A 27,953-nucleotide genomic window follows, 5' to 3' on the forward strand; every position below is an offset into this window, starting at 1 on the left:
GCTCTGTTCCTTTCTTGAGCCCCGCTCTCTGCCCCTGTCAGCTGTACCACATGCCCACCCGGAAGATGCCCTCGCGGCTGAAGGAGAGGCGAGGCGGGCACAGCCTGCACCAGCTGGTTTATTGCTCAGCCGGGACGCGGGGTGCAGCCCAACACAGGATGGCAGCCGGTGTCCCGACCACCACCACATCCCCATGCAGCTCCTGCACTCCTGCCCCAGGTGCTGCCACCCACTGCTGCCCACCCACCCGCAGGGCAAACCCTGCCCCGACGAGACCCTGGGGCCATAGCCGGCCCCAGCCCAGCATCATCCCCTCCTGCCACCAGCCCCAGCCTCCTCCTCACACCACCTGCAGAACTGTGCCACCGGCACCATGTTCCTCTCAGCACCTTCTCTACTCACCACCACCGACATCATCAACCCTTCCTCGCCCACAGGAGCTGCCTGATGGCTCCCTGCAGTCCCCCGTGTCCCGAGACCCTCTGCCCAGCACACCGTGGCCGGGCCCCAGTTCTCATCTCTGTGGACAAGGGTTTGGCACAAACCGTGTGCCACATCTGTCCCTGCTCCGGGGAGAAGCAGGCAGCCCCATGCCACCACACCCCGGGCATGTCCTCGCCAAGGGGACTGGTTTGCATCCCCTTTCGTGCCCCCACTGGCATGGCACCCCAGTGCCCACTCTGCCCGGCTCTGGCGTTACGCTACGGTTAGAAGCGGGAACAGCTCCTTGGTGCAGCCACGTGTCCATCCCCACCTCCACGGCTCTCAGACCTCCCTGCAGGGAACAGAGCAGGGAGAGATGCCCTCAGCACCGGGACCCAGCCCCTGAGGAGCGTGCTCTGGGAGCGTGCAGGCAGGAGGGTGCTTACGAGGCGGTCAGCGTGGAGTTGAGCAGCAGCGTGGTCCGGATCCGGTAGAGCTGCGCCATCGTCAGCTTGCGGTGCTGTGCCGCCTGGGGGTCCGAGAGGGTCCGGTGTGCAGTGGGCAGGGGTCTGCAGCTGAGCTCCCCTGGGAAGGACACAGGACTCTCCCCTGGCTCTTCCGGCTCCGAGAGCTCGGAGGTGGAGCTGCTGCTGCTGCCGGGGGCAGCCAGGAGTCCTGGGGCTTGGCTAGTCCAGGGGGAGCCGGCACAGAGGTCAGAGAGGCTTCGGCTCTGGCTGAGGGGGGCTGGGGAGCCAGGGGGCACGAGCTGGGGCAAGTTGGCCTCAGACTTGGACTTGAGCACCCTGGCTGGGCAGGGCAGCAGCTGCACAGGTGTCCGGCGGCGCAGCCGGGGTGAGGAGGGATGTGGAGCTGGGGCTGCCAAGGGGGGCTGCCGGCCCTCATCAGCCACCCCCTCTGGCTGCTGGCCGAAGTCCCGCAGGGAGGTGGGGGACAGGGTGCCGTAGGCGCTGTCGATAGAGGATGAGCGGCAGCCGCTGGCAGCAGGGTCTGCCCCGTGGGGCAGGGGTACCGGCAGAGCTCCTGCCGGCAGCTCCTGGGTGGGGGTCTCAGCCGAGGTGGGGGTGTCGGCAGAGGTGCCAGTGCTGATGGAGGTGCTGGTGCCCACAGAGGAGCCATCCGAGGCGGAGATGAAGGGCCCCGCATCCCAGTCTGGGGAGGAGAGCTCATCACCACAATCCACTGCCACCACGGCGAGGGTCTCGGTGGAGCCACTGGAGGGGCTGTGAGAGTAGAAAGGTGAGGAGGGGACTGTGCTGGGCCAGGGGGGGATGTGGGGCCCCCCTCCCACTCCCTACCACTGCTGTGAGTCCGAGCTGGTGCTGCCGTGGCGGCGGACCGTGGGTGAACTGGCGGCCGAAGCGCTGCTCTCGCCATCCTCCTCCTCCCCCTCTGCCTCCTCCAGGCGCCGGCGCTGCCGCAGCCGCTGCAGCAGGTTCTGGGGAGGGGGAGGCGTCAGAGAGCCACAGGGTGCCTGGGGGCCCGCCAGCCACCCCCCCGCGCAACTCACCTGGGCATTGCGCACAGCCTCGACCCAGCTGCGGCACAGCGACTGCCCGCTGGCTTGGAAAGTGTAGGCGGCCACGGCGCTGCCCAGCTCGTTCAGGTAGATGAGGAGGAAGGAGCCTGTGGGCAGAGGCCGTCAGCAGCGTCCAGGGACCCCCTACAGCCCCCATCGCCCCCAGTGCTTCTCACCTGTGTCCCTGAGCTCCCGGCAGACCACCTTGTCCACCAGCAAGGGCTGCCGGACCACCTTGGTGCGCTCAGCCTTCTTGAGAGGCTTGGTGATGAGGAAGAGGTCAGTGAAGAGGAAGCAGTAAACATCCATCTGAGGGAGAGAACAGGGCTGTAGGCACCAGTCTACATGGTGGGCAGGGGTGGGCAGGCAGGAGTCGGGGCCAAGGCTCCCCATCTCCCCAGTCCTCACCTTGCTGTCTTTACCCTCCCGCATCCGCAGGCTGCCCTCCAGGAGGAGCTGCCTGGTGTCCTCTGTCGAGGTGCCAGGGATGGGGGCTGTCAGATCCAGCCGCAGGAACTCCTTCAACAGCTGCCGGAGGCACAGCACGGAATGACATGGCACAGGGTAGCAGGGCATAGCATGGCATGGCATGAGTTAGCTAGGTTCGCATTGAAATGACATAGGGTGGCACGGCATGGCATGGCGTGTAGCACGGCATGAGATGATACTGAGTAGCACGGCATGGGGTGGTAGCTCTGCTGCGCCCAGCCTACCTTGTCCACCTCGTCCGTGCTTCCCTCCACCACCTCGTAAGCATCGATGCGGCTGAGGATGGCTGCCAGGCGCTGCCGCTCCTGCCGCTGCCGCATGCGTGAGTTGACATCGTTGATGAAGTGCTCCACAGAGCCGATCTGCATCCAGGGAGCTGGTTGGTTCCAGGGGCCAGGGGGTCCACCCCACGCCGTGTCTGACAGCCCTGGGCCCCCAGCCCCTTACCATGGTGGTGATAGCATCACGGGCACGTGGGTCGTCGGTCTTCTTCAGCACGGACTTGAGCAGCAGGGGGTACTTGGTGAGACGCTGGTGGGGCTTGACCAGCATATCGCTCAGCTTCAGGCGGCTGCACTGCTCGTGCTTCTCGGCCCACTGCGGCACACAAGCGTCAGCTCTGGCACCGGCGCTGGCCCTGGCACCAGCCCCCACGCGTTCCCCTTACCGTCAGGTAGGCGCGGAAGAGCTCGCTGTCCCGCAGCAGCGCCCGCATGTATTCCATGCAGCCCTCCTCCTCCATGCAGTAGCGCACGTAGGGCTTGAAGAGGGAGCCGAACTGGGGGGGCACAGGGAGGTCACTGCGGAGTGTGGCACAGCACCGCTCCCCGTTGCGGCACGGAGCCCCCCACTCACCATCTTGAAGCCATCAAGGAAGTCGATGGGGCTGAGCAGAGCCCCGGTCCGCCGCGCCTTGGCCAGCACCGGGGCCATGACGCCGCGCCACAGCTGCCGGTGCAGCCGGATGATGTCGCCGATGTTGCTGAAGAGCCGCTCGGCGTCCACCTGCAGGGTAGGGGGCAGGCTGCTGGCATGCAGGCTGCTGGCATGCAGGCTGCTGGAAGGCGCAGCACCCTTACCCTCCTGGCATGGCCAGGCTGAAGTTCCATCTGCCCCTCAGGGTTCCCTGTCGCCGCAGCCCCAGCACTCACCTCACAGAGCAGCCCAGACTCCTGCAGGTTCAGCAGGCAGCAGAGGAAGAGCTGTGGGGACAGAAAGGGGAGCTGGTAGGCTGCAGCAGCAGCCCCCAGGCCCCTGCAGCACAGCCTGGCACAGCTGCGCTGGCACTCACGTCTGTGATGACTTTGAGCTTGCGGATGTAGGTGGCCTCGGTGTGCAGCAGCTCCCAGATGGCTTCCTGCTGGTGGCACTGCCGACGTGACAGGGCCTGCCGGGCTGAGTGTCAGCACCGTGCCAGCAGCCAGGCAGAGCCACCACAATCCCCCAACCAACCAGCCCTACCTCTGCACCCTGGATGATCTGCTGCCAGCTGTCCTCCAGCGCCAGCCCAGCCTCGTCCCCGTCCTCCTCCCAGGAGTCGCGGTCAAAGCGCAGCTGGGGGGGCAGCTTGGGCAGCCCGAAGGTGCCGTAGGCGTGCAGTCTGCTCATCAGCTGCTCCAGCTTCTCCGACTCCTGGCCAAAAGCAGGAGACAGAGTGCTTGGGTGGGGACACACGATGGACCCTCTCGCCCTGACCACGGCACTGGGGTGGCTCGAGCCCTGAGGGGATGCAGTCCAGCTCCGCGGCATAGCCATGAGTGTCTCCCGTGCCCCCTCCCCGTGCCCCACTTACCCGCCCGAAGGATCCGGTGCTGGTGCCAGAGCCGAAGAAGCCGCTGAAGCGGCTGGCAGCGCGGTTCTTCCAAGTGTCAGTGCCATTGGCAGGCAGGGAGCCACCGCCGTGCGGGGCCAGCTCGGGGCTGGGGATGCTGCTGTCCCCCAGGAACTCCGTCATGTTCTTCCTCCGCCGGCCCGGAGCCTGCAGCAGGGACAGTTGGTGTCCCCCGGGTCAGTGCCCGGCACTGCACAATGGGTGCCGCTGTGCCACCGGACTGGGGACAGAAACATGGCACAGCACGACACTGGCCTCAGACACCCACGGGACAGGCAGACATCTGGATGGCACCCACGGGCAGCGCGGGCTCCCCGGCCACGCTCCCCTGCCTGCACTGACCTGCCTACCTGCATCCCGGGGGCACGCCACCGCGGGTGCTGCCCGGGCGAGCAGCCCTGGCAGCGTGGGGGCTCAGGGCATCCCGCGGGGCACAGCCCCCCAGCCCAAATGCCCACTCAGCTGCGCTCCCAGCTCGGACGGTGGAGCCGGAGCCGGGCAGGCTGTGGCCTGGCTGCTCCGAAACAAAAGGAGGTGGGGCCAGCACCAAAACCTAATTTCCCTCCTCGCCAGATAAGCGAACCCGAGCCGAACAATCCCCCGGCCGAGATCAAAGCCCCGGCTGGCCTCTGGAGCTGGGTCACGGCCAAGCAGCTCCTGCCGGCCCGGGCAGCGCTGCACTGGCTGCCTTCCGGCATAGACCCAGGCCGTGCGGGGATGTAGCCACTGGCATCTTCGTGCCCTGGCACAAAGGGCAGCAAGGCCAGATTTCCCCTCTGCCACCACGCCACGGGATGTGGCACGCTGCCACCGCTGCTGCTGGCAAAGCCCCAGGCCCTGCCACGTCCCCAGCCTCTGCTGGGGAGAGCCACCACAGGCACCATCCTTGTTACTTACCGTGCCACTAGGTCCCCAGGCACCCCGGTCACTGCCAGCCCCATCCCCCTGGTGTAGTTTGGCTCCTGCCTGCCTCCAGGAGGGCGATTTGGGCTGAGATTCCTGCAGGGGTGGCTGATTTCTTACTGGCTCCCCAGCCCTGCTGGGGCCATGCCGGTCCCTCAGCCAGGCATCATAGTGCTGGACTCGGGCAGCCACCAGCCCTGGCCACGCAGCCAGCTTCCCACTCTCAGAGCTGCCAGTGCTGTGCTGAGCACTGTGTGCCCCACGGTGCTGCTTGCCACAAGCCTGCAGCTTGCTCCCACGGGGAGTGGCGACCAGCCCAGCCCCACGCCTTATCTGGGGCCAGGGTCCACAGGGCAGGACCAAGCTGCACTCAGCAGCTTCCAGGCTCCACGATGAGAGAAGGGCAGGTGGCCAGAGAGAGTCCTGGGGCCAAGGTGAGCCCCGGGGCCAGGCTGGCATTGAGCGGCTGCCACTCCCTGGGCACCTGGGGCTCCTGTTTGCCTTTGCTGTGGTGCCAGCCCATACATGGCATAGCTGTGGGGCCGGTGCCTACAGCTGAGCTGACACGCCTGGCACAGAGCACTGCCCATATGCCACCACCAGGCACAGCACAGGCAGAATGGCACAGCCAGGAGCCTGAGTGACTCCTGGGAGCTCCAGGAGGGTCCCCAGCCCACACTGCACAAAGCCATGCAGGAAATGCTGTGCTGCTGTCCCATGTCCCATTCTCCCCAGCAAGGATGTCTGTAGGGGGATCCTGCACCCCACCAGCATTTCCTCTGATTCCTTCCCCCGGGGCTGGCACTGGCACTCACCAGGCTGTTGGCACCCTCCTGGCATCCTGGCACTGCCTCTGGTCCGAGGAGCACTGCGGTGCTGGCAGGGCACAGGATGGGCAGGCTGACTGACCTGGCATCCCGCGCTGCCTGCTCCAGCTTCAGTTCATCCCCAGGCTTGGCTGCAGGAGCATCAGGCTGTCAGAGGCCCTCGGGAGCCCTGGGGCAGCTGAGCCTCCCCCTGCACCCCCAGCGCACCTTTCACCTGCAGGTGGTGCCCCCCGAAGCGGAACGCCTCGAACTGCAGGGACAGCGGTGTGTGGGACTGGTCCAGGAAGATGTCCACCTTGCACAGCTCGATTGCCTTCCTCTCAAAGACTGGCAGCAGAACCTCCCTGTGGGGACACAAGCCCCACATCTGTCCCCACATCTGTCCCCACATCTGTCCCCGCAGCTTTTCCCAGCAGGCTCACCCCAGGGACTTCTTCTTCAGGGCCGGCACAATCTCCGCCTCAATGTTGACGCCGAGGTCGAACTTCAGGGTGAAACATTCCTTGCTGGGGTCCTGCAGGGACGTAGCAGCCACTCACCCAGGGGTCCCTCCCTCCCACCCTCCCACCCACAGGGGCCATGTTGCTGCACCCCCAAATGGTGCCGGGAGAGGGGCTGGTGCCGTACGTCTGTGTGCCTGCGCCGAGCCTTCTTCTTGGGCAGCTTCAGCGCCGAGCTCCTCCGCTCCCTGCGGGCACAAGGCAGGAAAGGTGACAGGGATGCCACTGGCTGGGAGTGTGGGGGGGACGTGCAGGGCCAGGGGCTCACCCTCTGCTGTCCACAGGACCCTCATCCTCCTCATCCAAGTCGGAGGCAGGGCTGGTGCGTGGCGGGCAGGAGCGTGTTGACATGTTGCGGGCCAGGATGGAGCCTGCAAATGGGCATCAAGCTGGGCCGTGCTGGCACCCCGAGCCCCATGCCAGCTCCAGCTGCGTCCCACTTCCAGTCCTGCCTTGCACCAGCCCCAGTACCACCAGGAGCGGCGGTGCTGGCCACACGCAGCTCCGCTCACCTTGCGGGGGCAGGTTGAAGCGGATGTGGCTGTCGAAGTGCATGGCGCCGTGCAGGTGGCTGTCGCAGAGCTCACACAGGCTGAGGGGGCCGCTGCGGCTCAGCTGGCGGCACTCCACGTGGTGGCATACCTGTGGGCACACGCATTGGGTGGGCATCGGCTGCCCGGCGGCAACCAGCTACGGCATGCTGGCGAGAGGGACAGGCGGCACCACGAGCGGCGGGGACACCCCGTCTCATCCCACCTGCCGCTGGCACAATGCTGAGGCCGGGGTGGGCACGGGGAAGGCAGCTTGATCAGAACAGTGCTGCAAGGCGCTACAGAGCCCCATCCCCACTCCAGCACAGAGCAGGGGCCCTGGGAAGGCTGATGTGCAGCCAGGGGACACCACCCGCACTGCTGTCACCCGCACCTTGCTGGGTACCGGGAGGCCGCCCTCCCGCAGCGGGGCCGCTGGTGCCGGTGAGAGCGGTGTCCCCGCGGCAGGGCGGCGGAAGCCGCAGTCTGAAGCAAAACAATGCTCCAGGCCAGAGCGTTTCCTCCGATTGTGTGCGGGCCGCAGCCGTGGCCCCAGCCCCACCGGGCATTCACTGCAGGTTATTTTTAAACCCCCGTCCGGGCCCCCGGCGCAGCGCACAGCCCGTGACCCCCGGCCAGCGCCCGCCTCGCTGGGGGCTCCGGGCGGCCCAGCTTCTGCAAATGGCAGTGCCACCGGCTTCTGCCTGCGAGCCCTGAGCGCCAGCAGCTTGCCCTCGTCCCCATGTGGGGCTGCCGCCGCTGCCCTGCGTGCGGAGGAGCCAGCTCTGCTCGGGCTTGCCTGCACCGTGCTGCTATGGGGAGGAAGCGCCCGTGCGGCTCCAGCCGCCCCCGCTTCCTGCCCTCCTTCCTCCCAGTGCTGCTGAGGTCAGAGCTGACGCGCTCCCACCACCCGCGCACTCCCCAAGGGGCCACCGGTCCCTGCACAGTACCCACTGCCGCGGCACCCACCAGTGTCCTACCCTGAGCCACAGGGCAGCCCCAGTCCCAGAGGCACGCTGGCCGTACCAGGGACACTGTGCTCCCTCAGCCTCAACCCTCTTCCTTGCCCACTGAGGCAGACCCTGGGGTGGCTGTCATGGTACCTGTGAGTTGGGGAGCATGGCCACAGGTAGTGACTGCAGGCGGTGTTCACTCAGTAGGCATCCCCAGGACCCCTGGCAGCTGCCCCACCAGTATGCAGCACTCCCTATCCACCTCATGCTGGCAGCTCAGCCCCAGGGCTTGTGCCCACAGGGGAGGCCAGGCTGGACGTCCAAGCCCCCGTGCCCACCCCAACCTCATCGCACTTACAGCACGTGGCACCTTTACCCTCAGCAGCTGCCCCATGAAGTGAGGAGGGACACCATGAAGCTCTGTGCATGGCAGGATGAGTGCCCATCCCATGCTACCTGCTGGGTGCTGTTGAGGGTCTCTGGTGACAGCAGTGGGGTGGTCCTGGTGAGTCCTGGCTACACCCTGGGGAAGCTGCAGCCCAGTGCCACGTGTGCCCCTGCTGGCGCTGGCCCTGCCACCCCAGCCGTGCAAACAAAGCGCAGGGGCACACCTCCCGGCGTGGCCGGGCTGCTGTCCTGCCTGGTCCATGCCAGACACCGCCCACAGCCCAGCACGGCAACACCGGGGACCCACAGGGAGCTGGCACACGGGTTCAGCTCAGCACCCGGTCAGGCAGTGGGAGAGAAGGGACCCTAAATCCGCTCTGGCGTGGGGGACAGACAGGCTGGAAGGGATTAGCCCAAATCACGGCAGCCAGGGGAAACAGGGCAGCTGCTGCTGTGCCATTGAATGCCAGCAGGACCTCGACACCACCAGGGAGTGCGTGCCCAGCAAGGGCCAGGGGCATACAGAAGGCAGGGGGCTACCGACCATGCTGGGGGGCTTTGAGGAATGGCAGGTCGGGCAGAGGCACCTGCTACCCTTCTCATCTGTGACACTGACGCCAGGCAATGGCAGGAGGCAGCTGCCAGGCGCTACCCGCCACCCCACGGCACCCACCTTGGCCGCTGTCCTGTCGCCGGTGCAGTTGGGGTTCTGGCAGCGTAGCACCGTCTGCTCCAATGGACACAGCTCAGCTGCTGGAGAGAGAGAGGTCAGTGCCAGGGTGCTGCGGCGAGCCCTCTCCAGCCCTGATCCCAGCTCTGCCCACGCAGGGGGCCCTGATGAGGCTCCCACACTGCAAACCCTGGGTGGAGAACCTGGCAAATTACATGGGCTCGGCCAAGGCTGGGCCAGCCTGCTGCTGCCTGCTTAAGAGTCCACCCGGGGGTAAAACTCCCTTCCAGTGCTGCATGCCCCACCGGGGAAGGCACCAAGCATTCCACATCTCCTGCCTGGCACCCCACGTCACAGGATCAGGGCACAGACCTGCCCCAGCTCCCCAAGGCCAGCGTGGAGCGGGGCTGTGGCAGGAATGCTACATCTGCGAGCTGCCAGCCCCCAAAGGGTTTAGTTGCCACGTTAAGCTTTGACAGTTAAATCGGCCTTAGGGGCAAATCCTATTCTGAAGGCTTTTGGTTTGTGTCGCATCTAATCGTTTAAAAATAGCAGACTGCGAGTGGCAAACGAGCGGCAGGAACACCCTGCGAGGCAGCCCTGCTGAGGCACAGGGATACTCCGAGGGGAAGGCACAGAGGTGGAGCAGGGTATACGGAGAGGCCAGGGGGCACGGCTGCACCAGCCCCAGCAGCAGGGCAGCCGGCACAGGGACTTCCCTGCTGTGCTGCTCCCCTCTCCCGCATCCCTCCTGCCAACAGAAGCAGCATCCGTGCCGGCCCAGACGGGACTGCTGCCAAGGCCGAGGTTAGACTCAGTCTGCGGGATGAAAAACACCAAAAAAATGTTGGTTCTGCCCGGGAAGGGGGAATCAGTCCAGCCCGGCGCTGGTGCCACAGCCCGGAGGCGACGCGGGGCACAGGCGGGGTGGCACTGCACGGTAGGCGTTGCCGTACAGCAGCGCAGGAGCAGCGGGCAGGGCTCGGCTCGCCGCCCCCCGGGACGGCGCTGGGAGCCGGGGCTGCGGCGCTGCCCCCGCGGCTGGAGCACAATGGGGGCTCTGTCCCGGTGGCTGCCCCGCAGCGCCCGCTGCGCTGAGCTGGCCTCCTGCCCCCCGCCGCTGCTGTTTCACTTGACCTATCGGGAATAATAACGGAAACTAACCAGAAATTCTTTCATGCACCCAGAGGAAAGTTTTCCAAACTCACCGAGAACTCGAGGCTGGCCGAAGCAGGCGGCGCTGCCGGCGACCAGCCGCACACCGCAGCTGCTGGCACAGCCGGAGCCGCCTGGCCCTTCCCGAGCGCTGCCCCTGGCAGCAGGTCGCACGCAGGGCCTCAGGCGTGCGGGTGGCGGCTCCTCGGCAAGGAGCGCAGAGGGAGCCTGAGGTGCTGGCAGAGGCCGGAGGGTGTTCAGGTCCCCACCGGACACTGCAGGGGCTGGAGAAGGGATCCTGTCCCAGCCAGCTCCTTTCCCTGGCTCGGCACCTCCCGCTGCTGGCTGCGCTCTCGCTCCCAGCTCTCCCGGTGACAGCAAAGGACTTTGAAACCGGAGCGTCCCCGCAGCGCAGCGCACCGCGGCGGCTCCTTGTGTCAGATGCCTGAGCCGGGAGGGAGCGGTGCCAGTGCCCCGGGATTGGTTTGCTCAGTAGTCCCAGGCTGCACCTGCAGTGCTCCCACGGCATCCCTGCTGCAGCACTCCCGCTGCATCCTTGCTCCGGTCAGGACTTCTCCCGGCCCCTCCTCCTCCTTGCCCGAGGTTTTGGCCCAGCGCGGTGGCCACCAGCTCCCCCCAGCCCTCAGCTACCTACCCCCGAGCTCCTCGCCGCTGTCCAGGCTGGAGCTCCAGGAGAAGCGCTCCACCGCCCCACACTCCAGCCCCGCCAGCCCAGCGGGCAAAGCCTCCAGCTCGTAGGCTCCCCTCTTTCTCCGGTACAGAAACATCCTGGGGCTGCAGCCGGGCCCCCCCGAGCCGTGCCCGGCCCGCCGGGGCCAGCGGTGGCACTAACTGGGGGAGCCCAGCTCCTGCTCGAAGAGTGGATCCCGGTGCCCGGACAAGCGGCGCATTGAGGCCGGCGGCCGGAGCCGAGGGGCGGCAGAGGGTGCTGCTGGAGGCTGCCCAGCGCCCGCGCGGGGGGCACACAAAGGGCCTTTCTTCAGCCTCCTACAGACATTGCACGAATTGCGCTTTCCGCCGCCCGTGAAAGCCCTTCGGCCGCGGGGACAAGCCGCGCTTGTGATGGGAATAATCAGCGTGACGAGGGGGGCTGCTCGGCAGCTCCGCATCAGACGGCTTGTAGGGGGGCAGGAATGCACCACCCCAAGCCCTGGCTGCACCCCCGCACCCGTGGGCATGCCGGGGGCCCCCAGCCCGCACAGGGGTCTGCAGGGAGATTTTCCTGTTGAATCTGAGCAAAGGGGAAAGCGCTGGGTAGGGCTCAGCCCCCCCAAAGGGAGCAGAGGATGGCAGCTGTGTCCTGCCCCACGTGAAACCCTCCCTTACCCTCCAAAGCCCTCAACACCACGCGGGACCAACCTGCCCCCAGGCTCATCGGCATCGACAGCTTCCGAGGGTGCCGGCAGCCCTCAGTCCTGCTGCTTCTTGGTGTCCTTCACCAGAAAAGGGAGCCAGGAAGTGCCCCTGAAACGGCTGCTGCAAAGCTAAGAGCTGTGGCAGGCTGGAAGAGGAATCGTTGTCAGCTCCTCGATGCTCGAAGTGCCAAGGACCCAGCTGCCATCTGATCACAGAGCTGCCACCCTCTGATGGGATACTGATGCCCCCCAGCCCCCCCCAGCTCCGCTGCCCCTTTCCTGTCACGGCAGACGTAGGCTGAGCTCCAGGAGCTGCTGTGGTCTGTGATCTCTCTTTGAGGCTGCAGCATCTGCCCTGTGCCCCAGCAGGCCCTGGCAGCTTGGTTCCCCCCCTCCCCCCCCAAATGTCTGAGGCTGGGCACAGGAGGCCTGGCACTGGCTCGTGGGGGTTACACTTGCTTGCCCCCTGGCTCCAAGGGGGATCCCTGCCTGGCCAGCGCAGGGTCTGTTACTCTCGGCTGGGTACTGGGGACACAGTGACAGCCCTGAGGAGGATGTCAGCCTAGGGGAGGTTGGGCACTGGGCATTTCACCCTTGCCCCTCACCCATCTCACCTTTCCCACCCTCTCCCTCACCCCTGGAACTCCTGCCTCATCCTGCTGGGTTTTCCCCTGGCTGCTGCCTGCCCCTCCATTTGTTTGAGCCACGGCCTGGGACAGGTTGCTGGCCAAGCCCTTCCCTCGCTCCCACTCAGCCAGATGGCGATAATTGGGCCTGGATTAAGTCGCAGCTTTAACTCCTGCACAGCCCTCTCCAGCGCCATCCCCTCCCAGCTCCTTTGTCCTGCACAGGTGCAGGGCTGGAGCAGCCTCCCGGGCTGACAGCATTCCCCAGGGATTACTCAGCGCCCACGAGCCCGAAGGAGCCCTCCCCCTCCCCGCCACTGGGGATGCCGAGGGGCTCCCGGCTCAGGGGGCGGGGGCACAGCCCCTCTGGCTGCACTGTCCCCGGTGCTGGGATACTGGTCAGAGCCAGGTTGTGCCAGCAGGAACTGCAGGGGGCTGGCTTTGCAGTCATGGCTCCACTGCACAGCTGACACGGGGCTGTCACCCACTCACCAGTGGGCTCCCAAAAGGTCAGCTCAGCCCCAGGTGCTCACTCACCTCCGCTGGGCTCCCACCAGCCTCATCCTCACTGCAGAGCAGATTACTGCCCCAGCACACACCTGGGAAAGAAGCAGAGCTCTCACCTTGTGTTGGGCAGGGCCAGCACCTGGGGCTCCAGGCAGCACCTTTGTGACAAGTTCCTTCCCCCTCCGACCTCAGTTTAGCCTCTACCTGCAGCACAACCTACAGAGGCAGAGCTGGAGCTGGCAGGTATTGAACTGCAGCAAGGTAGCAGGTAGAGCTGGCACACAGCAGGGCCCCCAGCTGCAGGGCACTGGGCAGAGCTGGCACACAGCAGGGCCCGAGAGCTGGGCAGTGAGTGGCCAAACCACTCCAGTGGCTCCATCTGTGGTCACCCAGGGGCAGAGAGGAGCTCCTGGCTGCTGCTTCCTCCTCCAGCTCCAGCCCCAGTTATGAGCAGAAGGCCAGCAGCAGGAGCCCTCTCTGGGCCGGGCAGAGAACCATGAGCAGCCCAGGGCTGTGGCTCAGGCTCGTGCCGTGGACTGCCCCTGGACATGAGCAGCTAAGCAAGGGCAGCTTGCAGAGAGCTGCTGCTGACAGAGGGCAGAGAGCAGCGAGTGGCAGCCGCCCCAGCTGCTGCCAGGGCTGTCCACGTCCCTGCAGGCGAGGCCAAAGCTCAACCCAGAGCCCTGCTTTGAACAGATCTTTATTACAAAACACTAAAATACAAACGGAGAATACAAAACGTTGTCAAACGTGGATGTGAAGGATCCACACCCTGGTGAGCTCTGCAGCAGCCAGGGCTCCTGTGAGCATGAGGGGCTGCTGCCAGCCTGCACACAGAGCCCACGGTGCCCAGGCTTCAGGCATAGTCACAGTCAAACTCCCTCCTCTTGAAATGCTTCTTCCTCAGCTTCCCAGACCCCATGATGCTGTAGTTGTAATCAGAGGTGACGTAGGGGATCTCGCCCTCGACTCCTTGCTGCAGAGGGAGAACAAGAGCAGAGAGCGCCTTAGTGCCTCACCTCTTCAGTAGAGCAGGAAGCCCCTTCCTCCCCAGGCTGGCAGAGCTGCAAGCCAGGGCTGAACCAGCCCCGTGCTGGTATCTGAGGCATGCCAGGAACGTCCTCCTCTCCTTGTTTCCATTCCCCTCTCCTGGTTTCCAGGCATTAAGGACAGTTCCCAGCACCGATAACATCTGCCAGGGCCCAGGCGTCCCCAGGCACGCAGCACCCAACCTGCCAGGCAGCCTGCAGCCTCCCCAGGCTCCTACCTGCCCCACGAGCACGCAGTTGGGGATGGCAATGCTGCCAAGCAGCAGGCAGTTCACCAGCCGCAGCTGCTCCGGGGGCGCCGGGGTCAGCACGAGGTACAGCTTCCTCTCCACGTCCACCCCACGGACGATTCCTGAGCAGGGCACAGGCAAGGCTCAGTCCCCAGCTCCTGCCAGGCTGTGCAGCCAGCCACAGCCAGAGCTCTGGCACTGAAGGGCTTCCTCAGACACCCCAGGGACCACCTGCACTGCTGTACCCTGCTCCTGCAGCACCTCAGCTCACGTCCCAAACCACGTGCCCCTGTTCCCTGGCACCTTCTGCCAGGAGCCGGAGCGGCTCAGTGCCAAAGCCCCAGCCAGAACTACAGCACTAAATGAGATGGAGAAGGGAACCACAGGACAGCTACAGGAACTCTGCCCAAGCTGGAACCTGCCTTTGAGAACAGGAATCCAGCAAGTAGGTGGTCAGGAGATCAGAGGGAGAAGGCGCAAGACCCCCCAAAACATCCCCCCAGGCTGTGACCTCCCCCCAGCTGCCACCCCAAGATAATGCAAACCCAAGGCCCTGAACCACAGCTTGTGAAGGGCAGAGGGCTCAGACGGTTCCTGTGACTCCGTGGCTGCTGGAGCCGCTGCTCAGAGCAGGCTCCCCGGCGCGCCCGGCGCCCAGCCCAGGCCGTCCTGGTGCTCACCGAAGCCCAGGCAGTCGCAGACCGGGGTCTGTGCCAGCAGCACCGCAGCGTCGCCCTGGCCCCGCACCTCCTCGGGCACGCGGCACAGCCCGACCCAGCTGGCGTTCAGGGCGTACAGCACGTTGGTGGGGGCCACGTCCGTGTGGATGACCCTGAGCGCCACGGCACGGAAAGGCACCTGGGGGGAAGGCAGAGCAGGGCTCAGCATCAGTGCAGCTGGGGCTGAGTGCCGGGCACGGGGCACCCAGCAGCTCCGCAGCCGGGCATCAGCTCGGCAGCTGCAGAGCACAGGCGCCGCACCCACGGCCCTCCTGGCAGCCCACGCAGCCTCTGCCCTCTCCCACGGCTGCCCGCGGGCCTCCCTCACCTGGTACGGCAGGAGGCTGTGCAGCGGCAGCACGCTGCCCACGTCCGGGCGCTGCAGCTGGCCCAGGTAGCCCAGGATGGCCGCGTCCCGCAGGATGCTGCTGTGCACGCGCCTGCCGGAGCGGCCACGGGTCAGCACAGCCCCGGCACAGCCCCGGCACAGCCAGCACCCCAGAGGCGTTCAAGCTATCAGAGGGCTTGAGAGCTGAGGTGAGCGCTGCCCGGGGCTGCAACACACCGGTGAGGACCCTCCAAAGGAGTCCAAGGCAGGGCCTCCAAGGTGGAGCCACATCCAGTGCAAGAGTACCTGAGAGCAGGCATCTGCAGGAGAGCAGGGAGGAACTGTCCCCTCCCTCCCTCCCTCCCTCCACCAAGTAGCTGCAAACCCCAAACACAGCCCCCTGAACAGTGAATCAATCAGCCCTGAGTGATTCACAGGAGCTGTGGAGGCCAAGCCTGAGCCTTCCCCTCCAGTGCCCCCAGCCCAGCACCCAGCAGGCGGCACTGCGCCGGGCACTCACGCCTCGCCCGCAGCTCCTGCGCGGGGGAACTCCGGGTGGATGTAGAGCAGCTTGTACTCAGGAGGGTCCCCAGCCCCCTCCGAGGGGCTCCAGGGCTCCGCTCCTCCGGCCCTCATCTGCCTGCACTGGGCCTGCTGCTTGCCCTTGGTGTAGAGGCCAGCAGCCAGCTGCACGTAGTCCGGGCTGAGCGGGGCCATGGCCTTCCAGTCGTACACATCCATCTGCACCACGTGGCTGGGGCACAGCAGCCGGATGAGGTCGATCAGGAGCAGCAAGCCCTCACCTCCAGGGAGCAAGGACAGCACTGCTGCTGCCACAGGGCAGGCCTGGGACAGCACTGCAGGCTCTCCACAGGCAAGCTCTGCTTCTGGCTGCAAGCTCTGCAGACAGCCTGGCCACGTCCTGCTCCAGCTCCCACCCCCCACCGGCAGCCGGACCCTGCCTACCTTTCACCCAGCCCATGGTGTTGACCACCAGGGGCACTTCCTTCTTGTAGGAGCTGAACACAGACTTCACCACGTCCAGGTACCTCTCTGTGTCCTGCTCACAGCTGGTCAGGCCATAGTAGACCATCCTGCGTGGGGCCTGCTGGTGAGTGAATGGGGGCCCTAGAACAGCAAGCAGCCAACCTCCAGAGCTTTCAGGAAGTCAAAGCAGAGCCCTGCAGCAGCTCCAAGCAACCCCCTGCACACACTGCTGTGTCCCTGATGGAACTCTCTCTCTCTGGGGATCTCCTCTTGTTTTTTGCTCCAAATCAGTTTTAAACCAACACACTCCTAGGGCTGACCACACAAAAGGTAACCCAGCCTGGCCATGGCCCTTTCAGTCAGCAGCCATGGCCCTCAGGCTGACCACAACAGCCCCCAGCCCGTGCTGGATCCATCAGCCCGCACTTCCCTGGCTACTGACACCGAAACCTGGGACAGCCTTTCCCAGAGAGGCTTCCCAAATCCAGGAGGTTGAAAATCCACTTGGACACGCCACAGCCTGCCCCACTGCCTGGTGAACAACTCCCTTCTCTCTTCAAAACAGATGAAAGCCGAAGCACAGAGAACAGTTGCAGGCTGCTCAGCGAGGCATTCACATGGCACCCCCCAAGAGCACCTTCCCAGCCTGCCTCCATTCCTTATGCAGTTCTGGCAGCTACAGCACAGCCTGTGCCCAGGGGCAGCTGCTGGCAGTGCAGCAGGTGCCTGGCACCCAGCAGGAGACACCTACCCAGCAGGGGCTCCGTGACGTGGCTCAGGGACACGCAGCCCGGCGGCGTGAACTCCGTCTGCCCTATGTCACACTCCAGGTACTCCACAGAGGGGAGGCTGTGGGGACAGAACCTGGGCATCAGCTGCACCCACAGGGCACAATGCAGCCTGGAGCACAGCACAAGCACAGCCTGGTTTTGCTGCAGGGGGTCACAGTGAACAGCACAACTGAGCCACTGCTTGCCTCACTCCTGCCCTCACCCAGCAGGGCACTGAGAATGGCACTGCAGCAGCTCCAGAAACAGCAGCTCCAGTAACTGGAGGTGGCACTACCAGAGCACCCCATGCCACGCTAACTGGGCACCCTGAGACCAGCCACTGGAGAGCTATACACTTCATGGAGCCCTGAAAGTCAGGACAGGAAGCTCCTCCAGCTGCTCTACCGGGACTCTCCCAGACCCCAGTTCCACCTCACTGGGTGTCTGAGTGGTGCAGCTCTCAGCTCCTCACTGTAACCAGCAGCCCAGCTGGTACAGGTGCCCCAGTGCCAGCCAGCAGCACCCAGCAGTATCTGAACAGAAATGGTGCACGAAGCAACTTGTCTAAGAGGAACCCAAGGCAAGAACAGACACTTCTGTGAGCTTCTGCCTGTTTGTTGCCAGCCCTGACAGCTTTTCCAAGAACCCTGGCAGGCAGCTTTCGTTCCCCTCTCCCAGCCCCCGCTGGGAACTGCGCAGGGCACGGGGACTCACCGGTTCAGCAGCAGATTGATCAGGTATCTGTTGAAGGTAGACTTGCCAGTGTTCTTGGGGCCACATACCAGAATGAGAGGAACACCTTCATCTTCAGCTGCAAAGCAAAACATGCTCTGGAACGGCACAGCGCTGGCAGCTGCTCTGACGTGCTGCTTTCGGTGAGTTTGCTAAGAAATAAACCACCCAAAGCCTGGAAAAACCACAGCAGGCTGGGTGCGGCTGGCAAGCCCCAGCCCGGCGCGCCCAGGCCCTCACCACAGCAGGCTTGGATCAGCTCCTCCAGAGCCAGGACCATGCTTTCCGACACCAGCAGCCCGTGCTCAGGGCTGCACTTCACGATGCCAACAGAGGCCAGGACCGCATCCTCCGGCGCGAAGCTGGGCTCCTCCTTTCTCTGGGGAAGGCGGAAAGGCTCGGGGGCGTGCACGCGGGGGGCGGCGGGCCGGGGGGGCGTGCACGCCGGCGCGGGGGGCGGCGGGCCGGGGGGGCGTGCACGCCGGCGCGGGGGGCGGCGGGCCGGGGGGGCGTGCACGCCGGCGCGGGGGGCGGCGGGCCGGGGGGGCGTGCACGCCGGCGCGGGGGGCGGCGGGCCGGGGGGGCGTGCACGCCGGCGCGGGGGGCGGCGGGCCGGGGGGGCGTGCACGCCGGCGCGGGGGGCGGCGGGCCGGGGGGGCGTGCACGCCGGCGCGGGGGGCGGCGGGCCGGGGGGGCGTGCACGCCGGCGCGGGGGGCCGGGGGCGGGGCTCACCGGGGGCTCGAAGAGGCGCGAGAGCGGCGGGTGGCTGAGCAGGTACCGAGTCAGGGGCGTGTCCAGGTGCTCCAGCAGCACGAGCGCGCAGTCCGGCGCGAACCGCGACAGGGCCTGCACGCGCGCCTCTGCGGCGAGACAGCGCCCTCAGCCGGCGGCCGGCGGCACGGCGCCCGCCCCGCGCCGCCAAATGGCGGCGGCCCCGCACCGCCCGCGAAATGGCGGCGGCCCCGCACCCGCGCGCCCTATCCCCCCCCCGGCGGCTGCACTCACGGCGGCGGACACCGTGCGCGCGCATGGCGGCGCGGGCGGCGGCGCGGAGCTGGCGGAGGTCGCCGCCGGGCGGGCGGGCGGGCGGCAGCGTCTCCAGCGTCAGCGCACAGTGCGTGGCGGGCGAGAAGACCGACAGCGGCGGCTGGTGCGGGGCCACGGCGAAGCCCAGCAGGCGGACGGCGCCGTAGAGGCAGCGCAGGCGACACTTCCCGGTGAAGGTCAGCGTCTGCGGGGACAGAGCGGTGAGCCGGCGGCCACGGAGAACCGGCGCGGCGGGGCCCGCCGCTGACTCACCTGCTGCGGAGCCAGGAGAAGGACGGCGGCGCCCTCCGCCGCCTCCACGGCCGCCAGACCCCCCTCGGCCGGCGGCACCATGCCGGCGCGGGCGAACGAGGCGGCGAACTCCTTCCAGGCCGTCTCCGCCCGGCCCCCGCGGCTCGGGCCCCGTCGGGGGCGGCGGGCCGGCGGGCCGCGCCGAGCGGGCATGGCCACCGCAGCCTCCCTGGCCCCGCCCCCGGCCCCGCCCCTCGCCGCGCCGTTAAGAGGCACCGCCCGCCGCCCGGCGCCGCCCCGCCATGCCGCTGCCCGCCCTGCTCTGCCTCTGCGCCGCCGCCGCCGCCTCCTTCTTCACCCGCACCGGCGATTACCGCCTGGCCGGACTCTTCTCGCTGCACCGCCCGCCGCCGCGGGCCGCTGCGCAGCCCTTCGTGGGCCGCTGCGACAAGTGAGCCCCCGGCGCCTGGCGCGGCCCCTGGTCCCCCGCCCCGGTGTGTCTGTTCCTCCCTAAAATGCGCTCCTGTGTCCGCGCAGCATCGCCGCCGCCAAGAGCCACGGCTACTGCCTGGCCCAAGCCATGCGCTTCGCCGTGGAGGAGATCAACAACTCCAGCGCCCTTCTGCCCAACATCACGCTGGGCTACGACATCCACGACGCCTGCTCGGAGCCTGCCACCCTGCACGCCGTGCTGCGAGCCCTCGCACGGAAAGGTGCCCAGGAGGTGGAGGTGCTTCCTGCCTTCCACCACTACCAGCCCGAGGCAGTGGCTGTCATCGGACCCGACAGCACCCAGCTGGCCCTCACCACGGCAGCCATCCTCGGTGTCTACCTTGTACCGGAGGTAAGTGTGGCTGCCTGGTGCATGGAAGAGAGGCATCCTGAGGAGAAATGTTCTGAGGGAGCATAGAGTTTCTCTATAGCAGCACATTCAGCTGCAGGTCTGCTGCCTGCCCAGCTCAGCCTCGCTGCAGCCAGGCTGCCTGTGCCCTTTCTCCTGGTCCCTTTGCAGATCAGCTATGAAGCCTCCGCGGCACCCCTGAGCCTGAAGCGGTTCTACCCCTCCTTCCTGCGCACCATTCCCAGCGACGAGCAGCAGGTGAGGGCCATCTTCCTGCTGCTGCAGCACTTCGGGTGGTCGTGGGTGGCCCTGCTGGGCAGCAACGACGCCTACGGCCGGGACAGCTCGGAGGCCCTCTACAAGCTGCTGGGCACAAGCAGTGTGTGCGTCGCCTACCGAGGGCTCATCCCCGCCGGCGCCGGTGCCGACGCCAGCAACCCAGAGCTTCACAACCTGGTCAGGATCCTGAGGGATGTCAGGGTCAACGTCACCGTCGTCTTCGCCACCAGGCAAACCGTCATCCCCTTCTTTGAGGTGGTGCTGCAGAGGAACATCACGGGCATGGTGTGGGTGGGCTCTGAGGACTGGCCCTTGGCACAGACCACCTGGCAGGTGCCTGGCATCAGGAGCATCGGCTCGGTGCTGGGGATGTCGGTCGAGAAGACAGAGCCTGAGGTGCTGGAGCGGTTTGCATCGTGGAAGGCAGCAGAGGAAACCGCTGCAGCTGAACGTGCTGGCAGCGCAGGGGCGGGTGTGGGGGGTGCAGAGAGCACCCAGCTGGCCTGCACCCAGCGCTGCACCAGCTGCCTCTCGCTCGCTACTGCTCCTGACATCTACGACGCTCAAGCCTCCTTCAATGTCTACTCTGCTGTCTACGCCGTGGCCCACGGCCTGCACGCCCTGCTGGGCTGCGCCTCGGGGGCCTGCAGCAAGCGCACTGTGTACCCCTGGCAGGTAAGAGCACCGTGAGGAATGATCTTCCCTGTGTGCCCAGGAGCATTCTACCCCTCTGAAACCCTCGTGTCCAGGTGAAGAGCCTTGCAGGCTTCAGCCACCCATCACAGTCAGAGCAGCCTGGGCCCAGACACAGGCCTCACCCTAGGTCACTTCTGTAGCTGGGTCTGTGCCAGCTGTTGAGAGAGAAGGCAGAGCAGAGAGGGGTCCTCCTCTAGCACACTTCCCTCCCAAGGCAAGACACGGCCCAGTGGGAGGCTTGTCAGCCAGAAGGGCTTCTCCTTCCCTGTCGTTTACAGCTCCTAGCAAGAATCAAGCAAGTGAACTTCAGCCTGCACGGGAGCCGCGTCTCCTTCGACGGCAGCGGGGACATCCGCAAGGGCTACGACGTGGTCATGTGGAACTGGAGCGGCCCCAGCTGGGCCTTCGACGTGATCGGAACCTTCCGGGTGAGCCCTGACAGGCTCAGCATCGCCCAGGGCACGATCCTCTGGCACACAGGGGACCACCAGGTACTCTCCTGCATCCAGATCTTACTTATTGCTCACTGCCAAGCCGGCTGCATCCTCCTGCCTGCTGCTCACCTACCTGACCCTCGCTGCTCCCGACAGGCTCCCAGCTCCGTGTGCTCCGAGCCCTGCCAGCCTGGGCACAAGCGGCTGCAGCGGAGCCGCCACCACTGCTGCTTCAGCTGTGTGCCCTGCCCCTCGGGAACCTTCCTGAACAGATCAGGTCAGTCTGCCCCACGGGGCTATGGCCTCCCTGCACAGCTCCCCTGCCCAGGCCAGGCCTTGTCCTTCCAGCAGCCTCTTGCTGCCATCCCACTCTTCCCTCCTGCTCCCTTTCCCTCCCCTGGTCACTAAAGTCCCTGACCTGTCCTGAACGCAGTGGATTTGACTGCATTTGCTTCCCTGTGGGTATGCAAAGCCCACAGCTGTGCCCACAGCCGGCAGAGACAGCACCAGCAGAGCCCCTTCTGCTGCGGCCAGGGGGACAAGGGATGTCCGGCACCACATCCTCCATGAGGGAAATCCAACCCAGTGGTTGCCTCCGAGCTCCAGGTGGCACTCAGGCCTTCCGCACAACCTGCTCAGTGGCAGCTAGCATATGGAAATGCCTCCTGCCTGGGACAGCTGGCAGAAATCTCCTGCCTCCACGTCACCAGCCACAACAAACAGGTGGTTTGGCAGCCTTAGCCTGCACACAGGCTGAGGGGAATGGAAAGGGTCAGCTCTGGGTGAGAATGGGGGCCCCCAGATACAACCAGTCAGTGTTCCTGCCCCATCTACAGAGGGGCAGCAGCTGCAGACCCCTCCACAGGTCACAGCTGGACACCTGAGCCCATTTCCACCCACAGCCCACATGCCTCTGAACCTCAGCTGGCCCAGCTGAGCCCCTGCCAGAGCCTGGGGCACATCTCTTACCAGGGTCCATGGAGTGTGAGATGTCTTTGTCATCACCTGGGCTCATGTCCTCCACAGACCTCTACAGCTGCCAGTCCTGCAGGAGAGATGAGTGGGCCCCAGCAGGGAGCGAGGCTTGCTTCAGCCGCACCGTTGAGTTTCTGTCCTGGTCCGAACCCATCTCCTGTGTACTGCTGACCCTCATTGCCGCCCTCCTGCTGCTCATGGCAGGGCTGGCTGTGCTCTTTGCCCTCAATGCCTCCACACCAGTGGTCAAGTCAGCGGGTGGGAACATGTGCTTCCTCATGCTGGGTTCTCTGGCCTGTGCCTGCAGCAGCCTCTTCTGCTACTTCGGGGAGCCTACTTGGCACTCATGCCTGCTGCGGCTCCCCCTCTTTGCCATCAGCTTCACTGCCTTCCTGTCGTGCGTGGCAACGCGCTCCTTCCAGATCATCTGCATCTTCAAGCTGAACGCGCGCTGCCCGGCGCTGTACGAGGCCTGGCTGCGCTGCAGGGGGCCAGTGCTCTTCATCGCGGCCAGCACGGCGGCCCAGGCGCTGCTCTGCCTGGTCTCGGAAGCCATCAGCCCCTCGGCGCCGCGCATGGACTACGGTGCGGCGGCCGACCGGGTGCTGCTGGAGTGCGGCCGGAACGACGCGACGAGCAGGACGGCCGTGACCGCCTACACCGTGCTGCTCAGCGTCTGCTGCTTCACCCTCAGCTACGCGGGCAAGGATCTACCCGCCAGCTACAACGAGGCCAAGTGCTTGACCTGCAGCCTGCTGCTGCACCTCGCCTGCTCCGCGGCCGTGCTGTGCACGCAGGACGCGTTGCGCGGGCGGGACGAGGCGGCGGCCCAGGTGCTCGGCTACCTCTGCACGGTGGGCGCGCTGCTGGGCGGCTTCTTCCTCCCGAAGGCCTTCGTGATCGTGCTGCGGCCGCACCTCAACACTCCCGAGCACTTCCAGATGGCGATCCAGCGCTATACGCGGCGCCTGGCCGACGCCTGAGCAGCGCGGGGCCGGCCCCGCCGCCGCCGTGCCCGCGGCCGGCTGCCCGAGGCGGTGCCCGCCCCCTCCCCTCCCTCCCCTGCGGCTCCGCTTCGTCACTTCCGGCGCGCCGCAGCCCGGCGCGCGCGCGCCACTTCCGGCACGCTGCCAAGATGGCGGCGGCGCTGCTCGGGCCCCGGTAGCGGCGCGGCCATGGCGGCGGCAGCGGCGCACAGTGTCCGCGTCCTGCGCGAGCTGAACCGGCAGCGCGTGGCCGGCCAGTTCTGCGATGCGACGCTGGGCGTGGGCGGGCGGGAGTTCCGCGCCCACTGGCCGGTGCTGGCCAGCTGCTCCCGCTTCTTCCGCGCCCGGGAGCCCGGCGGGCCGGTGGCGCTGCCCGAGGGTCTCGCCGACACTTTCCAGCTCCTCCTCGACTTCTTTTACACCGGCCGCCTGGCACTTACCGCCCACAACCGCGCCCGGCTCCTGGCCGCGGCCGAGGAGCTCGGCGTTCCCGACGCCGTTGCGCTCTGCCGCGCCTTCCGTCCCGCCGGTCCCCGCCAGCGGCCCCGCCGCCCCGCCACCTCCGCCCTGAGCCGCCTGGGGGAGGCGGACAGCGTGGCCGTGGCAGCCCCACAGCCTAGCGGCCCGGCGGTGCGTGATGGGGACGGGAGGGCGAGAAGAAGCGAGGGGGGCGGCCGCCCTGCGGGCGAGGCGCGGTGACGGCAGCCTGTCCCCTCGCAGGCCACCCCCCCGGCCCCGGAGGAGGCGGTGGGTGACGGCGGGGCAGGGGACAGCGACACCGAGCCCCTCTCCGAGAAAAAGGCCTTGCGGAACAAAAAGAGCCCCCCGCCGGGGAAGGCGCCCGGCGGCACGGGGACGGCGGGGAGCAGAAAAGGTACAGCGGCGCCGGTCGAGTGCCCCACATGTCATAAAACCTTCCTCAGCAAATATTACCTTAAAGTGCACAACAGGTAAACGCTGCGGCTTCGGCTCCTCCTTCCCTCGCGTCCCTGCGCCGCGCCCCCGGCGGCTCAGCCCTCCCGCGGGGTGTCGAAGGGCTCAGCTCGCAGCCAGATGGTCTCAACGCCTCGGTGCCCCCCGGGAGGACAGAGGGGGTCCCCTTTGGCCCGGCGCGGGGATCGCTTTGCACTGGGGTGGTTCTGCAGTCCTGAAATGGTTCCGAGGGCTGCAGCGCCTGGGCTGGGGTCCTCCAGTGGCTGGGGCAGCCTGGGGCTAGGAAGGGGCATGGAGGTGGCCAGTGGCAGATCCTGGCTCTGGGCTTCCAGGATCCATGCGGGGTTGTGGGGAGCACACTGGCATGGTAAGGGGTGACCAAAGCAGGTACCCACAGAGGGGGTGCAAGCTCTTGCTTGGCTTGGTGTGCCCAGGGGGACCTTGGCCTTGTGAATGGAGGTTTCACAGAGCACAGGGGCTGCCAGCAGCTGGACCGAGAGCTGGGTAGCAGGCAGCTTCTAGGCAAGGGAACGTTGGTGCTGGGGGGTGCCAGGGGTCTGGTCCCCCCTGGGGTCTGCACCGGGCCTGCTCCTGCGTCCCTGCCGTGGGGCTGGCAGCGAGGGGTGCCCTGCGCTTGCGCTCCCCAGGAAACACACTGGAGAGAAACCCTTTGAGTGCTCCAAGTGTGGCAAATGCTACTTCAGGAAGGAGAACCTCCTGGAGCACGAGGCCCGGAACTGCATGAACCGCGCGGAGCAGGTAGGGGCAGGAGGCTGCTGTGGGAAGCCAGCGGTGCTGTGCAGGAGCAGGATTGGAGCCTCTTCCCTGGCCTGCTCAGCCCACATGCCCCACACAGAGCATCCCACAGCCAGGGCCTCCCCCTCCTGCTGCCGGTGAGGCCGGCAGCAGCTCACCTCTGGCCATTTCCAGGCCGTGAGGACCTCTGTGCCGCCGATCAGCCAGGTCCCCACGCAGGGCTGAGCCAGGCTGCTGCGCTCTGGGGCTGCTGACGCCTGCCCCCTGTCTTGCAGGTGTTCAGCTGCTCGGTCTGCCAGGAGGCCTTCAAGAGGCGCATGGAGCTGCGGCTGCACATGGTGTCACACACCGGGGAGATGCCCTACAAGGTCAGCGGTGCCTGGCTGGCTGCTGGCAGGGAGGGAGGGGGCAGCCTGGCCCAGCCCGGCAGGGGAGCCGAGCGCTGGAGCTCGGTGAGGGCCATGCCCAGGCTCTGAGCCAGGATGTGCTCTGAGGAGTTCTCACGGCCAGGGGCTTCCTGCAGCCTGCTGGGGCTTCCACCTCAGAGCAATGCTGCCCTGCCCCGCAGGCTGCCGCTCCTCTTGTGCAGAAAGGGCTGCCTGGGGGCTGCTGGAAGCTGACCCCGCTCCTCACCTGCCTTGCAGTGCTCCTCCTGTGCCCAGCAGTTCATGCAGAAGAAGGACCTGCAGAGCCACATGATCAAGCTGCACGGTGCACCAAAGCCCCACGCGGTAAGGGAGCAGGGGTGGACTTCAGGGGGGAATCATCCTGTGCTCAGTCCTGGCCTAGGGACTGCTGCACATCATCCTGCCTAGCTCTGGGGAGCGGTGTTGCTGGTGCCGCTGGGTTTGTCCTGGGCACAGGAGCAGCTCTTGTCACTTCCTCGGCTAGTGGCCCCAAGCACTGCCCTTGTCAGGCTGCCTCCTCTCAGGCGGTGGCTCAGAGCTGTGGGTGCTGCCGCAGGCGGCACCAGGAGGGCCCCGGAGCGGCAGGCGGAGGGCCGGGGCGCGGGCAGCCAGCAGGGCAGTGCAGGCACAGCTCCTAACCCTGCGCTCTCCTGTGGCCTTCCAGTGCTCGACCTGCTCCAAGTGCTTTCTGTCTCGGACAGAGCTGCGCCTGCACGAGGCCTTCAAGCACCGTGGAGAGAAGCTGTTTGTGTGTGAGGAGTGTGGGCACAGGGCCTCCAGCCGCAACGGCCTGCAGATGCACATCAAGGCCAAGCACAGGTACGACACTGCCGGCGTCCTCCCTCCGCCCTGCCTCTGCTTCCTCCCTCAGGGGCACCCGAATGGGTGGAGGGTGGCAGGAAGCCCCTTCCTAGAGGTGCCAGCTGAGACCGAGTGGGGTCTAATTGCAAGAACGTTGGGCAAGGAGCAGCAGCTGGGCCGAGGGCTGCAGGTAAGCTGTGGCTGCCCACAGGAACGAGCGGCCCTACATCTGCGAGTTCTGCCACCACGCCTTCACGCAGAAGGCCAACCTGAACATGCACCTGCGCACCCACACCGGGGAGAAGCCCTTCCAGTGCCACCTCTGCGGCAAGACCTTCAGGACACAAGGTACAGCTGGGGCTGGTGGTGCCGAGATCTCTGGCCTGGCATCCCAGGTGTCCAGAAAGCAGCTGTGCTGGAAACCTGCCTGCTCCTGCCTGCTTCCTGCGGGCAGCAGAGCCACCCTCGTCAGCATGTGCTGGCTGAGGAGGGAACGGTCCTCTTGTCCCTGGTACCCTCACGGCACCAAAGGGGAAGAAATTGGAGGCCTCCCCAGTGAGAGTCAGCCTGGAGCGGCAGCTTGCTGCTCGCACCGTTCCGAGCCGTGACAGGCAGCCTGGCACAGCATGACTGCCAGCGCCTGCCGTGGCGTGGCTCGGGCACGTGCCGGGGGCAGGCCCCGTGGCGCTGACCTGTGCCTGCCCGTGCCACGGCAGCGAGCCTGGACAAGCACAACCGGACACACACCGGGGAGCGGCCCTTCGGCTGCGAGTTCTGCGAGCAGCGCTTCACCGAGAAGGGGCCCTTGCTGCGGCACGTCGCCAGCCGCCACCAGGAGGGGCGGCCACACTTCTGCCAGATCTGCGGGAAGACCTTCAAAGGTGAGAGCAGGGCACGGCCCCGGCGCCCGCCCCGCTCCCGCGGCCTCACGCTGGGCACGGCCGGCGCGGGGCTGCCGCCAAAGGGCTCTCCCTTCCCCCCGCAGCTGTGGAGCAGCTGCGCGTCCACGTCCGCCGGCACAAGGGCGTCAGGAAGTTCGAGTGCTCCGAGTGTGGCTACAAGTTCACGCGGCAGGTGAGGTCCTGCCCTGGGCACCCTCGTGGGGTGCCCTGTGCCGGGGAGCCAGCCCTGAGCAGCCGCTCCCGTTGCAGGCTCACCTGAGGCGCCACATGGAGATCCACGACCGGGTGGAGAACTACAACCCGCGGCAGCGCAAGCTGCGGAACCTGGTGATCGAGGACGAGAAGGCCGTGGTGGTGGCGCTGCAGCCGCCCGAGCTGGAGGTGGGCTCGGCCGAGGTGATCGTGCAGTCCCTGTCCCATGGCCCCCTGCCCGAGGAGATCCCTGTGGGGAGGCTCTCGCCGGTGGATGTCATAGAGCAGGCCCTGATCTTGACGACACTCCCTGAGCACTGCGGAACGTAGCAGGCAGCCACAGGGCCTTCAGCGAACAGCCTGGGGCTGGAGCTGCTCCCACCCGACTGCAGGAACCTGAAGTTACAATCAGGCCCCAGAGGAGGGGCTGGGCCTGAAGCTCCTCCTAAGGCTCCTTTAATAAACATCCAGGTGGGACAGGACAGCTGCGTGTGTGTGCTGCTGGGGTGGTGCTGCAGGAGTGCTGGTTTGCAGCCGAGGCAGGGCTGGTCCTACCTCCTTTCCCTGAAGCAGTCCTGCCCTGTGCTGCTGCTCTTGACACCAGAAGCTCATGGTCCCAAGCTGACCTGCCCCAAGAGCACATCTCTGTCCTTCCCTCAGCTTGTGAGAGCTTTCTCTCCCCTTTAAGTTGGTGCCCTGTGGCAAGCTGCTGCTAATTGCTGCTGCTTTACCCATTAAGGACACAACCTGCAGCAAGAGGCAAGACTGCTGGGATCGCTTAGCTGTTACTGAACTTAAAGCTGCAAGGAGCTGGATGGCGCTCTGGGCTCCTGCTCGAGTGTGGGGTTTGGATGGGTCTGAGAGAACTTGATCCAGGTTTGCTGTGCCACTGGAACCATTCCCTGAGCACCCCAGAGAGGGGGGAGACCATGGGGTGTACCCA

General features: G+C 66.4%; 4 protein-coding genes across 5 annotated transcripts; 2 read left to right on the plus strand and 2 right to left on the minus strand.

The window, feature by feature from the left end:
- Positions 1–865: 865 nt before the first annotated feature.
- PLEKHG5 (pleckstrin homology and RhoGEF domain containing G5) lies at positions 866–11,230 on the minus strand. The gene is made up of 20 exons (XM_054175832.1): positions 10,861–11,230; positions 9,054–9,130; positions 7,023–7,152; positions 6,779–6,881; positions 6,638–6,698; positions 6,433–6,524; positions 6,218–6,354; positions 5,999–6,141; positions 4,242–4,427; positions 3,911–4,081; positions 3,741–3,836; positions 3,601–3,651; positions 3,305–3,454; positions 3,117–3,227; positions 2,897–3,046; positions 2,674–2,811; positions 2,369–2,488; positions 2,137–2,269; positions 1,740–2,067; positions 866–1,664 (listed from the first exon to the last, which is right to left on the minus strand). The coding sequence occupies exons 1-20, from the start codon at positions 10,991–10,993 to the stop codon at positions 866–868; spliced, it is 3,309 nt and encodes a 1,102-aa protein (XP_054031807.1). The 5' UTR covers positions 10,994–11,230.
- Positions 11,231–13,402: 2,172 nt separating this feature from the next.
- NOL9 (nucleolar protein 9) lies at positions 13,403–22,145 on the minus strand. Of its 2 annotated transcripts, none has more exons than XM_054175810.1 (12): positions 22,028–22,145; positions 18,536–18,761; positions 18,263–18,390; positions 17,770–17,908; positions 17,512–17,608; positions 16,779–16,876; positions 16,007–16,168; positions 15,561–15,843; positions 15,041–15,152; positions 14,674–14,851; positions 13,982–14,115; positions 13,403–13,690 (listed from the first exon to the last, which is right to left on the minus strand). In XM_054175810.1, the coding sequence occupies exons 1-12, from the start codon at positions 22,058–22,060 to the stop codon at positions 13,571–13,573; spliced, it is 1,710 nt and encodes a 569-aa protein (XP_054031785.1). In that variant the 5' UTR covers positions 22,061–22,145; the 3' UTR covers positions 13,403–13,570. The 2 variants fall into 2 exon arrangements, with proteins under 2 accessions (XP_054031785.1, XP_054031784.1); XM_054175809.1 differs by lacking the exon at positions 22,028–22,145 and adding an exon at positions 18,830–19,033.
- On the plus strand, positions 19,090–23,047 carry TAS1R1 (taste 1 receptor member 1). The gene is made up of 5 exons (XM_054175811.1): positions 19,090–19,259; positions 19,346–19,652; positions 19,821–20,603; positions 20,903–21,335; positions 22,085–23,047. The coding sequence occupies exons 1-5, from the start codon at positions 19,111–19,113 to the stop codon at positions 23,014–23,016; spliced, it is 2,604 nt and encodes an 867-aa protein (XP_054031786.1). The 5' UTR covers positions 19,090–19,110; the 3' UTR covers positions 23,017–23,047.
- Positions 23,048–23,153: 106 nt separating this feature from the next.
- On the plus strand, positions 23,154–27,595 carry ZBTB48 (zinc finger and BTB domain containing 48). The gene is given in 9 exon segments (XM_054175931.1): positions 23,154–23,969; positions 24,600–24,711; positions 24,984–25,076; positions 25,353–25,439; positions 25,780–25,934; positions 26,128–26,264; positions 26,633–26,797; positions 26,902–26,990; positions 27,068–27,595. Coding segments are annotated over 9 exon segments (1,872 nt in total). The 5' UTR covers positions 23,154–23,208; the 3' UTR covers positions 27,341–27,595.
- Positions 27,596–27,953: the final 358 nt, after the last annotated feature.

Source organism: Dryobates pubescens, chromosome 33 (genome assembly GCF_014839835.1).
Source record: "Dryobates pubescens isolate bDryPub1 chromosome 33, bDryPub1.pri, whole genome shotgun sequence".
Lineage (NCBI taxonomy): Eukaryota > Metazoa > Chordata > Aves > Piciformes > Picidae > Dryobates > Dryobates pubescens.

Excerpts from the sequence above, each read along its gene's own strand:
- TAS1R1 (XM_054175811.1), top strand. The coding sequence starts at position 19,111 with ATGCCGCTGCCCGCCCTGCTCTGCCTCTGCGCCGCCGCCGCCGCCTCC. Across the intron at positions 19,260-19,345 it reads TTCGTGGGCCGCTGCGACAA|CATCGCCGCCGCCAAGAGCC; the intron begins GTGAGCCCCCGG and ends GTGTCCGCGCAG. Across the intron at positions 21,336-22,084 it reads AACCTTCCTGAACAGATCAG|ACCTCTACAGCTGCCAGTCC; the intron begins GTCAGTCTGCCC and ends TGTCCTCCACAG.
- PLEKHG5 (XM_054175832.1), bottom strand. The coding sequence starts at position 10,993 with ATGTTTCTGTACCGGAGAAAGAGGGGAGCCTACGAGCTGGAGGCTTTG. Across the intron at positions 3,047-3,116 it reads TCTTCCGCGCCTACCTGACG|TGGGCCGAGAAGCACGAGCA; the intron begins GTAAGGGGAACG and ends TGTGTGCCGCAG. Across the intron at positions 2,270-2,368 it reads GGGAGGGTAAAGACAGCAAG|ATGGATGTTTACTGCTTCCT; the intron begins GTGAGGACTGGG and ends TCTCTCCCTCAG.
- NOL9 (XM_054175809.1), bottom strand. The coding sequence starts at position 19,021 with ATGCCCGCTCGGCGCGGCCCGCCGGCCCGCCGCCCCCGACGGGGCCCG. Across the intron at positions 17,909-18,262 it reads CGCGCCTCTTCGAGCCCCCG|AGAAAGGAGGAGCCCAGCTT; the intron begins GTGAGCCCCGCC and ends CGCCTTCCCCAG. Across the intron at positions 16,169-16,778 it reads CGTCACGGAGCCCCTGCTGG|GGCCCCCATTCACTCACCAG; the intron begins GTAGGTGTCTCC and ends TTGCTGTTCTAG.